At 34.0% G+C, this 16,962-nt stretch overlaps 1 protein-coding gene across 2 annotated transcripts in view; it reads left to right on the forward strand.

Moving 5' to 3' along the window:
• The window catches only part of tctn2 (tectonic family member 2), a 40,739-nt gene that overhangs the window by 11,261 nt on the left and 12,516 nt on the right, over positions 1-16,962 (forward strand). The window contains exons 4-14 of one of the 2 annotated variants that reach the window (XM_073951986.1): positions 1,617-1,818; positions 5,239-5,339; positions 5,991-6,190; positions 8,062-8,182; positions 8,284-8,422; positions 10,297-10,377; positions 11,564-11,677; positions 11,760-11,840; positions 13,277-13,366; positions 14,403-14,520; positions 14,621-14,724. In XM_073951986.1, coding sequence (XP_073808087.1) covers positions 1,617-1,818; positions 5,239-5,339; positions 5,991-6,190; positions 8,062-8,182; positions 8,284-8,422; positions 10,297-10,377; positions 11,564-11,677; positions 11,760-11,840; positions 13,277-13,366; positions 14,403-14,520; positions 14,621-14,724 — 1,351 coding nt within the window. The remainder of the gene's footprint in view (positions 1-1,616; positions 1,819-5,238; positions 5,340-5,990; positions 6,191-8,061; positions 8,183-8,283; positions 8,423-10,296; positions 10,378-11,563; positions 11,678-11,759; positions 11,841-13,276; positions 13,367-14,402; positions 14,521-14,620; positions 14,725-16,962) is intronic. The other variant, XM_687198.10, reaches the window with a different exon arrangement.

Below are 16,962 nucleotides of genomic sequence, written 5' to 3' on the forward strand. Positions count from 1 at the left end.
GAGCACCGGAGTGCGTGTGTCAACGCACTAACCTAACTAACTCACTAACTAACACTGGCGCCGACTATAATATTAGTTTTTAAGTATTATTTATCAAAAATCATTCACCAAATATGAAAACTATAAGTTCTAAGCTAACAAAAGACATCTAGATTGTTATCATAGTCATACTATAGGGTATATGCAGAAGCATGCTAATAGGACTTTGAATTTGCCAGTAACCTGGGTTAAGCGCTTCCGGTCAACTGTATGCCAATGCAAAAAATGGTGCATTTAAGGTCAGTTTTCTTTAAAAATCAGCGATCTCCACTGGCTGAGAGATATCCGATATAAAGTGGGTCTCAGATTGTACAAGAAGCACTGCATTAAATTACATTTTTCCCCGCCATGTCTTTATAATATGAGCATTTATTTTACCCCAGTATATTCAATGGAGCTCGGCGCGTGCGATTAAAAGGCTTTTTGTCTTGTTTAACGCTTGAGCAACTAAATAATGCTAAAGTTTATTTAACTGAATGTATTTTAATGACATTACAACATCGATGCTGTAAAAGGAAAAGTATAAATTGGAAAAAAAATCACCATAACAGGTCACCGGAAGTTTTTCAGTATGGGAAAAACACTAGCTCGGCATACACCATATTGTCATACATTTCACATGTGCTGTCATGTGGTATAGTAACGGTTAAAGGATTCAAAATAATTCTTTCTTGACATGAACTGGTGTACAGTTGAAGACGAAATGATTAGCTCTCCTGTGAAATATAATATAGAATCTATTTCTCTTTTGGAGAAAGTTTTATTTCTTTTAGTTTGGCTGGAATTAAATAAACGAAAAAAAAAATGCAAGGTCTAAAAATACCATTAGTTCCCTTAAGAAATCTTTTTTTTTCTGATTGGTTACAGAACAAACCACTGCTGTCCAGTGACTTGCAACTAACTTAAGTATAATTAATTAAATGAAAAAATGTATAAATAAACAAACAAATAACCCTTTAAATTGCACTTTAAGCTAAATACTATTATCTTTTGTTATTAAAATTATTATGTAAAAAAAAAGAATGTGTTAAACTCTTTCATCTATTAAACAGCAAATATTTGATCAAGTATTAAAATTTCATACAAGGGCTAATAATTTTGTCTTTAACTGTATATTCTTTTCAGTCTAAATAGGCATGTCTATATTTTTGTATTTATGTCTGCACTGTCTGCACTGTTTGCACTGTTTGTACTCTCTTTACTGGAAGCTCCTGTCACTAAGACAAGTTGTTTGTGCAAACACACTTGGCAATAAAGCTCTTTCTGATTCTAATTTCTGTTTTGTGGAAAGATTTGTAAATCAATTTTAAAAAAAGTGTCTGGTAAATCAGCGTTTCCAAACCCTGTTCGTGGAGGCACACCAGCAATATTTTGGCTGTCTTACTTGACCCATTAAGTTTAGATTTTAGAGTTCTGATGAATTGATTCAGTTGTGTTTGATTTTGTGTGCCTCCAGGAGCTTGGTTGGGAAATGAATGAATAAATGTGAATGTAAATTGATTCAAAACACTTGACATACTTAAATGCTGCAATTCTGATATCATATATATTCTTTCTGTTGAATGTCAATCTATCAGAATGCCTTTCTGGTGCACGTGAGTCTGAACCGCAGTCTCCAGCTGTGTGGGAATGAAACCTCCATCTCGGACTGCTGTCTGGAGCTGCTTTGTGTCCAGGAGACTCTGCTTGTGTCTGCTTGTGTGGATGAAACAACTAAAGCCTTCCTCATCATACAGACCCAGATTTATGCCCAGGTCCTCCCCAGTAAACCTCCATCTGGTCAGTGTTTCTCGTAATATTACTGAATGAAGTGTTGTAGGACAACCTAGTTATCTTAAAATATGCTGTGGTTCATGGATATTCCTTTCTATCTTACATGTTTTGCATTTATTTCTTTAGCGGACATAAACTCAAAAATGAGAAACATCAAGTAGTCAAGCTTAAAGATTGCAAAAGTCATAGGTTTGATTAGCAGAGAATGTATGACTTTAGAAAATGTATTGTGAATCGTAAGTAGAGTACAATAACCTGTAGGTGACACACTTTCTCCTCTCTGTATGCACCAGACACTTTTTTTATCAACGCTCTATGTTTCTGGACATTTTGTGCAATTCTTGGTTTGATTCATGCTGGTGAGTGGGCTTGACAATTCACCTGTAGGTGATGCAGTCTTTTCTCCATATATAATTACATTTTATAATTACATTTATTTTTTTTAGCAAGCATAAATGAGGAACGTCAAGTAGTAAAGCTTAAGGATTGCAAAGATTGTAGGTTTGATTTGCTGACAATGCATAAACTTAGAACATGTATTGTGAATCTTGAATGGAGTCAACACTCTTCTCCTCTCCATATGCATCAGACACCTTATAAATGCTGTGGTTAGTAAATACATTTTATGTTAGGCTATAATAGGTGTTTTTTTTTTTTTTTTTTTTTGAAATTGTCCGGTTGCCATTTGTAAAAAAAAAAAAAAAAAAAAAAAAAACGCCAACATAAACCATTAGACTATTAATCCTACCTGTGATTTTATTTATTTATTTAGCCTATTTTAATAACTTTTCATTTTTAAAGATTTAATTTTCATTTTTAGGACCATGAGCTACAAGTCAACATAAAATCGACTTGCTAACTGTTAAATTAGGCATACAGTATATTTTCTGGTGTTTAATTTTGCATGAGGAAATAGCAGTATAGCCTAAATTACATATTTTTTAAGATTATCGTTCAGCCTAACTGCAGCGCATGTGAGAGGTTGATCCGCAGAAAATCCACTTACTCACACACCATATACCCATTTCATTTATAACACTGTATAAATGTTTATAATCATTACTTAACTTGGCAGGACGATCATCTTTAAACTCAAAAGGCATTTTTAAGTGTCCTAACTTGAGACTGCTGCTGCATAATGGGATATTTCTTTTCACAACTGTAAAAGACGCATTAGCGATTTCAAAATGAAAGCAAACATTCAAAAGGGTTCTGCATTTTGTCAATTTTATAGCTTAATTGTAATAAAATTAATAATAATTAATATAATCAATTATATTATTAATTAGACTACTGTGGGGCTGTGCAGTGTCCAACTAAATATTTTTATTAGGTGCTCTAATATTAATTCTTAACTAAAGAACTAATGTAAAAAATGACTGACAGCTGTGTCTCTGCTACAATGAATTTAACAGCGAATTTATTTAGCTTTTTTTCCCCTTCAGAGCTCAAGATAGTTGTATTAAAAAATGTTTAATTAGGCTTGAAAAAGCACCTGTAGGTGACACGCTCTTCTCCTCTCCATATGCACCAGATAACATTTTTATAAATGCTGTGGTTTGTGAAAGCTCATATCCATCATACAGTTATATTTGCATTTATTTCTTTAGCAAACTCAAATGAGGAACATCAAGTAGTGGAGCTTAAAGAATGCAAAGTTTGTAGGTTTAATTCGCTGAGAATGCATGAACTGCATAAAGAAAATGCATTGTGAATCTTAATTAGAGTTGATTAACCTGTAGGTGACACATTTACTCCTCTACGTATGCACCAGACACCTTCTCAATTCTTTATGTTTCTGGATATTTAGTGCAATTCTTAGTGTACTTCATGCTGATAAGTGGGCTTGACAAACCACCTGTAGGTGACAAACTCTTCTCCTCTTCATATGCACCAGACACCTTCTTATAAATTCTCCATACTTCTTAGAAAACTGTGCAATTCTGAATGTACTTTTTATATAGGTGAGTGGGTTTGACAAACCACCTGCAGAACACACACTCTCCTCTCAAAAACAATCAAAAAACACTTACTTAAAACCATTTTTTTTAAACTAACTTAGACTCTTCAATGCAATTGTATTCTGCTGCTCTCTGATGATTTGAAGAGCTTTTTTATTCTCACTTGAAAGTTGCTTTGGATAATGTCTGCTAAATGAATAAATGTAAGTGAGGATGTGTAATTCATTTTAAATAGAAGTCTCAGAGGAATAATAGATGTGTATTGGGTAATTAGGACATTGCCTTCTGATACCATTGTTAGTAACATGGTAAAGCTTATAGTTTTATCATAGAGGAGTCTTTTTTTTTGGGCAACAATTTTTATTTTAAACATTGTCATACAAATTGACAAAGGTTTAAATTTTCAGCTTAGCAAAAAACATAAAATAAAATATATAAATAGATAATAATAAATTAATTAAATTAAAATAAAAAATACAAAAAGCAAAAATACAGTTAGAATAAAATCAATTCCAAATAACTTAACACGCTTTGAAAGAAAAAATAATAATATATTAATGTTAAATAACACATCAATGACATATTTGTCTAATCTATAAGCTTTCAATGTCTGTCAGTTCAAGAAACGAGTCACCATCTAAATTCTTTAAAAAGTCATAGAATATTTTCTTTATAATTATGAATATTGTTTTTCAAAAAATAGGTTATCTTTTCCAAGGCAAGGCAAGAGGTCATCCCCTTTATCCAGTGGGATACACCAGGACTGTCTTCTTTTTTTTCCAACAACATGCAATTACATGTTTAGCTTCCAGCAAACATAAAATTAACAGCCCTCTTTCATGTTTGGTGACATCAAAGTTCAATGGACAAATATACAATATACACAAGCTGGGGTCGAGAGGAATTACTTTACCAAGGATTTGACTTTGTACAATCCCACATACAATGAAAAAAAGCTCCCTTCTATAGAGTAATCTTTAATAAATAAATAATAAATAATAAATAAATAAATAAACAAATAAGGGAGCGTTCACTCAAAAATGTACATTTTCTCACAATTTCCTCAACTTTTATTTGTTCAAACCCTTTATGATTTTATTTCTTCTGTTGAACACAAAATAAGATATTTTGAGGAAAGCTGAAAACCTGCAACCTTTGACTTCCATAGTAGGAAAATTATATACTATGTAAGTCAATGGTTACTTTCAGCATTCTTCAAACTATCTTCTTTTGTGTTTAACAGAAAAAAGAAACCCATAGGTTTGGAACAAGTAAAGGTTGAGTAAATGATGACAGAATTCTCATTTTTGGGTGAACTATCACTTTAATTCATTGTTTACTCAGACTGCTTTTTTTCTAATTTTTCGAACCACAAGGAGAAATAAAATAAATAGTTCATGTATATGAATATAAGGGCGAATTAATAAAAATACCTTATATCATAATATCTTTTTGTGTTTTGCAGTAAATAAAACAGTCATTCCCAACCAAGTATTTCAGCCTCTCGGCCAGTGCCCGTGTGACATTTCTCCAGGCGAGTGTGACATACGCTGCTGCTGTGATCAGGTAATAATTCAAATTCTGAGAGAGTTTAAACACATTTATTTATGATAGTTGGAGGTGACACGGTGGCTCAGTGGTTAGCACTGTCACCTAACAGCAAGAAGGTTGCTGGTTCGATGGTTACTGGACCAGTTGGCATTTCTGTGTGGAGTTTGCATGTTCTCCCCATGTTGGTGTGGGTTTCCTCTGGGTGCTCCGATTTCCCCTACAGTCCAAAGACATGCACTATAGGTGAATTGAATAAACTAAATTGGCCGTAGTGTATGACTGTGTGTGTAAATGAGTGTGTATGAATGTTACCTTGTACTGTGTTGCAGCTGGAAGGGCATCCGCTGCGTAAAACATGCACGAATAGTTGGCAGTTCATTCCGCAGTGGCAACCTCTGAAATAGAGACTAAGCTGAAGGAAAATAAATGAATGAATAAATGAATAATAGTTGGAAAGTAAATCAGTCCTTTTTATTAGGATTCTGCTTTTGAACCTACAGCGACCATCTTAGCAACTATTACTAGTGTTTAATCATTTGCAGTCATATTTGATAGGGGCAGGCACAACAACACATTGACTTTGAAAGTAAATTTAGTATTTTTTATGAGCACATTTTCCTGAAAAATCACAATGTGGGCTTGAGGTTGTGAATTTCCTCTTTTCAGGACTGTACTCAGGAAGTCCTGGGGCTCTTTGCAGCTCAGTGTTTTCTTGGACCGTACGGGGGAAGTTTCAGTCCTGTTCCAGAGTATCAGTGTTCTGCTCAGCCTTCTGAAAATGACCCTGATTGGTTCCCCTTCCTCTGTGTCATCTCGCCCTCCTACAACAACCCTTTTCTGGGACTTTTTTATCATGGTGGAACAGTGTAAGGAGATGTTTTTTTTAGTGCCTTGTCTTCTGTACGGTTTCGGTTTGTGGAATAACCCAAATTATACCTAATGTTCATTGGCCATTTTTAACTAAACTAGTGTTCATGTGATCTTTCAGAAATTATTGTAATGTTAAAATGCTGATTTGATGCTCAAAACATTCCTGAATCTATATTTATTGTAGTTTCTTAAGAAAATTGCAATTAGAAACATGCAATTATTTTTCTGTTACAAATGTTATTTTATTTGTAAGAGAAATTACTGTTATTTGCATTAAAATAAGCAATTGTTTTCATGATATTATTGTTAGTTTAGAACCAAACAAGGTTATTGTAGACTTGCATTTTTAAATTAGTTTTTATTTCGATATTATTTTTAAATTTGCAGTACATTTACATTTTTTCTATTAATGATAGTTTTTTAAGTTAGTTTTTATTTTGTGAACCCATGCACTTTAGGTGAATTGGGTAAGCTAAATTGTCCGTAGTGTATGTGTGTTTGAATGAGAGTTTGCATGGGTATTCCCCAGTGATGGGTTGCAGCTGGAAAGGCATCTGCAGCGTAAAAAATATGCTTGATAAGTTGGCGGTTCATTCTGCCCTGGCGACCCCGGATTAATAAATGGACTAAGCCAAAAAGAAAATAAATGAATGAATGAATTCTAGTTTAACAGAGAGACCTTTTATAATAGTTTACGTTTAAATAAGTGGCAAGAGGAATAGTATGCATTAGAAAACAATAAATTGGATGAAATACAACCTGAAATCATACAACCTGTTTTAAGACATTTTAAGATTAGATTTGATCATGTGATTTTTACCAGATGTCATAATGGACATACGAGAATAACTCAAGGTTTCTTCCCTAAAGGTGAAGACCCCATTCAGTACTTGTAACACATTCTCCTGGACTGTCCTGCTTTTAATAATTTCAGAAGGATTTTTGTATGAAATTAACTCTCTTAAGGACATTTTTAGCAAAGTGATATCAGGACAATTTTTTTTTTATGTAGTAACGGTAAAAAAAAAAAAAATAAATAAATAAAATTATTTATTTTATGTATTCATTTGTTTGTTGTTTTTAATTGTAAGTATTATTGAAAATAGCCCTGGTTGTTGACATGACATTACATTGAAAATACATTACATCTAGTTTAACAGAACACATCTAAAATTGACCAGAGCAAAACTTGATGTATAAGTGGCTAAAATAAAACAGGCACTGAAAAAAAAAAAAAAAAAAAAAAAAAAAACCATATATATATATATATATATATATATATATATATATATATATATATATATATATATATATATATATATATATTAAATGTGTAATTAAGCATGCATAGTTTACATTTTTTGGTAACCAAAGTAAAGAGAAAATATGGTTTTGTAAATAATCAGCTGCAGGTCAGAGTTTCTACACAAAGTGCTTATTATTCTGTTTTTTTTCTTTCTTTCTTTTTTATTTAGGTTAAAATGTTCATTTATTATGATTTTTTTAAATTTTCTATATATTTTTTGACCAAAAGTTTTTATCTTGTTTTTTGTTTACTAAAATAACCTTGATACCAAAATGACCAAGTAGTTAAAAATATTTATATTTTCTCACACAGGGAATTGGTGATCTCTGATTGATTTTCTTTTAACATTTTTCTTTTAATTAATTAATTTTTTATTTGTCAAATTTTCTTGTATGGTGATGAGTGAGCTCCACCTTGAGGATAAATAAAGTAGGAAGTTATAAAGTTCAGAAGAATTGCATTTATTGAAAGTAGAAAAGCTGCTGTTTTAGATCATTTAAATGCATCCTTGTTGAATAAAAGTAGTTATTTTTAAAAAATGAAACATACTTTTTTTTGCAGCTCTCCAAAACCAAGTCCATCATTCCAAGCCCCACAGATGACAGCTACTCTTCCCCCCATAAACTACCGCCAAGGGGATCCAATATTCACCAAGGATGACAAATACTTCACCATCCCACAGGTTAGAAGGAAATCTAGAAGTTTTGCCTGATTCCTAAGTCCAAACATTCATGTATGTGATATGAATATTAACAGCGGTTTTCTTATCTGTCCTCTGAACAGAACACGGGAACAGGTCAGTGTGTGGAAAACGCACCAGTGGCATTTTTGGAGAACTTTGAGTTCCAGTGTGTGAGGAGGCTTCAGTTTTGTCCATCTCCATCTGATGACCTGAGGGTGGATGTTAAAGATGGACAGGGAGGTAAATTATCTATAGGATTTTGGTAGATGATCAATTTGATTTTCGTAGATATTTCATAAGGTTTTTGGTAGATATGGGTGGCACGGTGGCTTAGTGGTTAGCACTGTCACCTCGAAGGTCACTGTTTCTAATTCTGGCTGGGCCAGTTGGCATTTCTGTGTGGAGTTTGCATGTTCTTCTTGTGTTAGCGTGGGTGTCCTCTAGGTCAGTGGTTCTCAAACGTTTTTCATCAAGTACCACCTCAGAAAAAATTGTCTCTCCAAGTACCACCAAAATGAGCAGTATTGAAATACAGTAGCGCAGTAGGCCCAGTAAAGCAGCTACAACTCTGCACAGTTAAAAAACGTGGCAGATTACATCAGCAATATAGGCTATATGTCATACAGTATATGACATTATATACATCATTATTGATAAATTTTGAAATGTGTGTAGCATGTACATGACATATTTCATTCCTCCGCGTACCACTAGAAGGAAGCCTGCGTACCACTAGTGGTACATGTACCACACTTTGAAAACCACTGCTCTAGGTGCTCTGGTTTCCAGTTTTACAGTCCAAAGACATGCACTATAGGTGAATTGAATAAATTGAATTGGTCATAGTGTGTGTAAATGAGTGTGTATTGATGTTTCCCAGACAGTCCTGTTTTATAGCTGGAAGGGCATCTGCTGTGTAAAACATATGCCAGAATAGTTGGCAGTTCATTCTGCTGTGGTGTCCTCTGAAATAAAGACTAAGGGCCTACTCACACTATGCCATCCGTACCGTGCTCAGGCCCGTTTCCCGGATCGTTTGAGAAGTGTGAGTGCGCTGAATCGGGCTCAAGCACGGTTCACTTGGCCGGCCCTGGCCCGGTTGGAAGAGGTGTGCCTGAGCGCGGTTCACTTGGGCGAAACTGAAAGCGAGACGTGACTTTTAAGGGATTGTTTCATATCAATTTATTAATCATTCTTACTGTTCAGTGAACGCAAACTGCCGTAGTTTATTAAAGACGAGAACTCCTCACAGCACGACAGCTGCGCGCCTTCAGCAGACCTCCTCATTCCTGCAGCACGAGGGCTTTATGATTGTTTATGAGCGCCAAAAGTGGCGGATCTGTTCTGCGAAATATCTGACTGCGTGTCACCGCATCCCTAAGGACTGTTTGGCGAAATATTTGACTGCATGTCACTGCATAACAAACGACTGAAACGATATAACTAGAGAAATCTCCACTGTGCTGCTGAGTGAGAGAGCGCTTCTCACTGAACAGAGCAGCAGTGATGGCGTAAGCGTGCCGAGGCCCGTTTGTGGTGTGAGTGCGGGCCGTCGGGGGAGAAAGGAGGGGGGATAAGCGTGCTTTGGCCCGGTTCGAGGCAACTGTACCTAGTGTGAGTACGGCCTAAGCTGAAGGAAAACTAATGAATGAATGACTAGTGCTTCAATGTGTTTTCCCCCCTTTCAACTTCATACAAAATCCAAATATTGCTTGATACAGTAGATATTAAACATAACATCTGTTTGAATAACTTGTACTGTTCTTTGAACAACATAACATTCAGATTTGTTTTGAAAGATTTCACAAAAAATGAATGTCCATGAAATTCCACAAAAGCAAATTGATTTAAATTGATTCATTTAAGAAAATGTAATTCACTTCATGCCACAGAGGTTAATCAGATATATTTAAAAGTGCCCTTTAGCCATTTGGCAGTGTTTAAGAATTCAACATTATGCATTTGAAGGAATGGCTTGCGAGAAGTGAGTTTGCCCTCAATTGTAGACTTCTTATATATAAATATAGCTTTCAGTTCACTGACTGTGTTTTCTGCCAGTATATGCATGCAAATATGTGTATGTGTGACTGTGCATATGTTTGCTTGCTTTCCAGGTGTGATCGCGGTCAGTGTTGTGGATGATGTAGCTGACAACGTCAGGTTATTTGTGTCAAATTCTCCTGAGGTCACTTCAGGTCAGTTATTCAGGTTAACATTTTGAGCAGTCACCAATTTTAAAATCTATATAAAAATAAATAAATAAATACACATTTAAGTATATAATTTTACATACCTAAATAAAATATATATAAGCATATGTACTAAATAATTTTATTTAATGGAGTAAAGGCTGTTAAAATACATGTTATAATAGTAACAATATTTCTGTTTTTGGTCGCACTTTATTTTAAGGTACAACTCTCTGTATTAAAAAACCATTAACCATGAATTTGATCTCAATAAGCTACTATTGCTTTTAGTTAATAGTTAGTAAGATAGTAGTTGGGATTAGGCTAGGTTTAAAGATGAATAAGATCATGCTTCATAAGAACTTTAAAAAAGTGCCAATTTCTTAATAAAAGGCAGGTAATAAGCCAGTAGTATGATTACTACTGGCTAATAGTATACTAGCATTAACATGACTTTTTCTTTTTGATTAATTAGATTTTTAATTAGTATTCCTTCTAATAACATAATCTTAGATTGACCTCAAATTTTTAGATGGTACTATACATATAAAATATTACTGTCATTTCTCTTTTTTTATTTTCTAGACAGAAAGTATGTACAGTTAAAGTCTGAATCATTAGCCCCCCTTTGAATTTAATTATTTTTTTTCTATTTCTCAAAAATGTAAACATCTCACAGAGCAAAGAAAATTTCACAGTATGTCTGATAATATTTTGTCTTCTGGAGAAAGTCTTATTTGTTTTATTTAGACTAGAATAAAAGCAGTTTTTAATTTTTTAAAAACCATTTGAAGGTCAAAATTATTAGCCCTTTAAGCTATATTTTTTCAATAGTCAAACCATCATTATACAATAACTTGCCTAATTACCCTAACCTGCCTAGTTAACCTAATTAACCTAGTTAAGCCTTTAAATGTCACTTTAAGCTGTATAGAAGTGTCTTGAAAAGTATCTATTCAAATATTATTTACTGTCATCATGACAAAGATAAAATAAACCAGTTATTAGAGATGAGTTATTAAAACTATTATGTTTAAAAATGTGTTGAAAAAAATCTTCTCTCCGTTAAACAGAACTTGGGGAAAAATAAACAGAGGGGTTAAAAATTCTGACTTCAACTGTATGCATATTAAGGGTAAAGTTCGATCTTTTCTTCTTGGTGTAATTGCAATGTTGTTGTTTTCTATTTAAGAACCACAGCAGTGTGATAATGTCGTTGTGTCCTTGCGTTACACTTTTTACTGGAGAGAGAACGGTCTCACCGCCATTGCTGTGACACGAACCACTGCAAACATCACTGTACCTGGTGAATATCACTCTCTCAATATAAAATACAGCTTTACTTTACGTGCTTGTCATATGAGCTGCCTCTCAGTCATACTTAACAGTTTTTTTTTCTTCAGTAACTTTGACAAGAATATATTCTGCTGTGTTTGTGAATGGAAACGAGACCTCTCAGCCGTACTCCGGTAAGCCAACACAAATGATGTGAATTTGTATTTAGGAATGTAATGATATTTTTTATAATATTCTAAAAGTTGAAAAGGAAAGTTGCTGTTTTTAGGCTGATATGACTAGAAATTATTCTCTCATTCTGGTGTAATAGTCAAGGAACTTTGTTACCAAACCATGGCTACAGCAGGAGCAGTGATATTACGGAGCATCTGAAAATCAGCTAACTTCCATCCGTATAATCAACATGACAACCTGCTTGCATAGAGAGCACATGTGAGAGATTATTCAGAGCATATTTACTTTGGTGCAGATCATCAGCCTGCTTTAGCCATGGTACAACAGCAAAGTTTCTTGATTATTACACCAGAATGAGAGTATAGTTCCTAGCCACATCGACTTAGAACAATGCAACTTTTAATTTACTGTCAGTCTTAGAGTGAAGCTTTAAATAGGAAAATCATCAAAACTCTTTGTGACAAATGAGCAAAAGCATTTTGTTCTGCTTTAAAGCATAATTGTTATATCAAACATTTACAGCGGGGAAAATAAGTATTGAACATGTCACCATTTTTCTCAGAAAACATATTTCTAAAGGTGTTGTTGACTTGACTATGTTGATGGCAACCGAATAAATCCATATATGCAAAGATAACAAATCTAAGTAGAAATGAAATTATGTACAATAAAATTAAATAATGCAGGGAAAAAGTATTGAGCACATGAAGGAAGGGAGCCGTAGAAAGGCAGTAAAAGCCCAGACAGCAGCTAAAATCTCTCTGCCTTTCGTCGGTGTAAATTAATATTAGCTGCTTCAGTCCAACATCTACATTTGGATGATGAAGATGAAACCAGGGTGGACATTTCAGCAAGAAAAAAAATCCAAAACACAGCCAAGGAAATTCTCAATTTCTTTTAGAGAAAGAAAATCAAGATGAAGAATGGTCCAGCAATCACCTGACCTGAATCCAATATAGAATACAAAATAAAGATCAGATTTGATAGAAAAGACCCACAGAAGCATCAAGATTTTTACACTCTGTTTAAGTAAAAAAATCACACCTGAGCAATTCATTGGACTTCATTCCCCATATTAAGCTGCCATCACCAAAAACAGCCTTTCATATAAAGTATTAGATGCATTTCAGTAGTTTAATAATTCTCCTTGTGTCATTTCATTGTTATGACACTTAACTACTTTTTCAGATTTTTTTTGTTTAGTTTTATTGTTCTGTTTGTATTGTTTGGGTTTTTGCCAAAATCTGGTTCAATTCCATGTCAGCGGCTCCTTTAGAAATATTATTCCCAGGAAAAAAACATGACGTGTTCAATAATTATTTTCCCTGTTGTATCAAATGCATGTTTTCATTTTAGGAATAAGAAAAAAAAATTAAAACTTCTTTAGAGGTTTACTTCCAAGTCTTATGTTCATGGATTACTGATGTTTGAACAGGTTACCAAGTGATGAGGCCAGTGATTGGTGGCGTTTTGGACTCTGAAACAGGAGTTGTACAGAGGACCCAGATCAGTCTGTGGCAGCCAGGTAGCATATTAGTCCAGAGTTTCTGTAGGTTCTTAAAAAGTTAGTTTAAAACCACGAATTGAAAAAACAACAACATCCTGTTTCCATTGGCAACTATATAAGGGTTCTCCCCCATTTTCTTTGGATGGTTTAAGTGATATAAACCATAATTTTTCATTCATTTATTTTCCTTCAGCTTAGTCTCTATTTTAGAGGTCGCTACATGGAATGATCCAAGTATTCCAACAAATGTTTTACATCGGATGCCTTTCCCAAGCAAACACCCACACACTCATTTACACACATAAGACACACACGGGACTCAAACCAGCAACCTTCTTGCTGTGAGGTAACAGTGCTAACCACTGTACTCCTCATGTTCACCTGGGTTTCCTCCAGGTGCTTTGGTTCCCCCACAGTCCAAAGACAGACGCTATAGGTGAATTGAGTCAACTAAATGGGCCATAGTGTATGAGTATTTGTATGAATGTGAGAGTGTATGTGTGTTTCCAAGGACTGGGTTGTGGCTGGAAGGACATCTACTGCATAAAACATATGCCATAATAGTTGGTGGTTCATTCCGTTGTGTTGACCTCTGATAAATAAGGAACGAAGCCGAAGGAGAATGAATGAATGTTTACGTAACGCTATAGAATGATTTTTCCTTCATTATTCTGTGATACTGGTCTTAAATTTTATTCTAAATGTCTTAAAATCACAGTTTACAATGTTTTTTTTGCTAGCGCATATTATTATTCGTTTGCAATTAATCTGTGCAAAATAAAAAAAAGTTTGTTTAGGTAATCTTCAATTAGAGTCTGACCAGTTGTTTCTCTTTGAAGTGGCGGTCCTTCTCTGTTGACGTCAGTTTGATGCTTCAGCCACAATATTCCTAAAATATTCCCTTTTAGCTGGAAATACTTGGAAAGTCTCAGTAACTTTGTGTTCACACAAGGTTTAAAAACATCTTAATTGCAACTTGGTGAAGCCTGTAGATGCTCTGTTGTCAATATAACACTTTTAAAGCCTTATTTTGATGTGTGTCATGTCTTCACAGCTGGAGATGGCCAGTGCTCTTCTGCTAAACTGAGATCAGCTCTGTTTGGGATCAACTCCACATCAGGCTGTGTGGTTCCTGTGAGTTTAATGAATATGACACAGTGCAGTCTGTTAAGGTAGATGAGTTCTTCTGAGAATAATAACCTAATATAATAATTACAGTAAACTCGACATAATAATTTCACTGATGTTTTTCTTTCTCCTATTGTCGCACAGAGAAACGCTGCGTTCTCTTCTAGATGGATTAGTGACCGCTACACTAGTCTCCACTTCAGGATTACCAGACTTTTACAATTTGACCGACTGGGTCAACATTACTAGTGAGCACTATCATACAGTTATATGAATATGTATCATATATTAAACTAATTGTGTTGACTATAAAATGTATAGCTTTGGTTTAAGATGTTTACACATAAACAAGTCTACATACACTGTTATTTAAATTTAATTAAAATATCGTATCATTTATAATTATTATGGCTGCAGTTAGTTCAACAATTTATTTAACACCATCTTGTTTTTATTAGTTAGTTAGTGGAATATTACTTTATGTTAGCTTCCAGTGGAGTTGACACCATTCTAAGGGCCCACGCTAGGGATGCTCATTTCAGTTAATTTTGCCAACCGACAACTGCCACTCATCAACTGAATATCAACCGTTAACTGGTCAGATTAATATCAAATTAGTATTTATTTAGAATTTAGAAATATAAATTGACGTGTCTATTTTAGGTCCGACACATTAAATATTGCATTTTAAATACTGATTTATTTTAACATGCAAACAGCAGCCTACAGAAGATATTAACAACAGAACATCTTCAGGCATCTGCCTTGTTTCCAACAGCATAGAAAAAAGGTTAAACTATATAAAAAGAATAAAATAAATAGTTCTGCCATGGATTATTTTTTTACTTAAATTTCAAATGTACGGTTAAAGTCAGAATTAATAAACCCCCTGAATTATCAGCCCCCCTGTCTATTTTTTCCCCAGTTTCTGTTAATGGAGGGAAGATTTTTTCAACACATTTCTAAACATAATAGTTTTAATAACTCATTTCTAATAACTGATTTCATTTATTTTTGCCATGATGACAGTAAAAAAATAATTTTAATAAATTTTTTTCAAGACACTTCTATACAGCTTAAAGTGACATTTAAAGGCTTAATTAGGATAATTAGGTTAACTAGGCAGGTTAGGGTAATTAGGCAAGTTATTGTATAATTATGTTTTTTTTCTGTTGACTACTGTAAAATATATAGCTAAAAGGGATAAAAAATAATGACCCTAAGATGATTTATAAAAAATTAAAAACTGCTTTTATTCTAGCCGAAATAAAACAAATAAGACTTTCCAGAAGAAAAAACCTTATCAGACATACTGTGAAAATTTCCTCACTCTGTTAAACATCATTTGGAAAATATTTTTAAAAAATATAATTTCAAAGGGGGTTTAATAATTCTGATTTTAACTATAGATTACAGTAAAAAACACTCACAGAGTTCTTTTAAACCGGCTCTTTTTTCCAATCATATTTTTTTCCCTCCGTCAAAAAAAATAGCAGGCTACCTCAAATCGATCCACAGAAAATATGCATTTAATTAATGCTCTGCTGTTTATATCAAAAACCTCGGACAACATTTTAATAGAAGTCATTAGTTTGAAGAATATGTGTTGAAAATCTGATTTTACCTTGGAGCTTGTGTGCTTTTATTTTCTCCATCTCACTCGCGGTTTATGCGTGTGTGCTGCATGTTATGAAAAACTTTAGCCCCTTTCACACATACAGACCTTTCTGGAAAATTACCAGAAAATTTTTGAAAGGTCTGTACGTGTGAACAGGCCCTTTTTAAAAATACCAATAAATTTGTTCCAGCAATTTTCTGGAAAGAGAAGTTGTAACTTTGCCGGTAATTTGCTATAATGCTGCTGTGTGAACACCGAAAAAAAATTGCCGGAAAGATCATGTTCACTCTTAGAACACGCTGACTTGAGATGTGTAATCCAGCAATTCAGAACATTCAGACGCATTCACATACGCGCTGTTTATAAAAATAAAACCCTTTTCCAGACACATTTAGCTGCTAGATGTTAGTTAGAGAATGTTTATATGTTCCTTCTGAATGCCAACTGTGGAAAAAATTACAGCTAAAATGCTTATGATAAGCCGTTGTTTGTTTACCTTCAAACTCTGCTTCCTTCATTTGGCCGGTGAGCGCCAGCACACACACATATTATGTACATCTCGACATGCGAAAGTTTTCCTCTATATGCTTTCATCGAAGTTGTTCACAACACTGATCCATCCTCAGAGTTTGTAATGTAACCAAATGTTTACAAATACAAGCACGGTCGTTTAGAACTCATTTCTGGTTAATGATGTCAGAATTTACCAGTATTTTGGAATGGATGAGTGAACGGTCTTTTCTGGAAATATTTCGTAACTTCTTTGCCTGTGTAAACAGCACTTTTTTGAATTTACCTGTAAAGTCGTCCGGAAATTTTCCAGATATTTACCGGTATCACTGTGTGAAAGGGGCTATTGACAAGGTGC

This window comes from Danio rerio, chromosome 5, assembly GCF_049306965.1.
Source record: "Danio rerio strain Tuebingen ecotype United States chromosome 5, GRCz12tu, whole genome shotgun sequence".
NCBI lineage: Eukaryota > Metazoa > Chordata > Actinopteri > Cypriniformes > Danionidae > Danio > Danio rerio.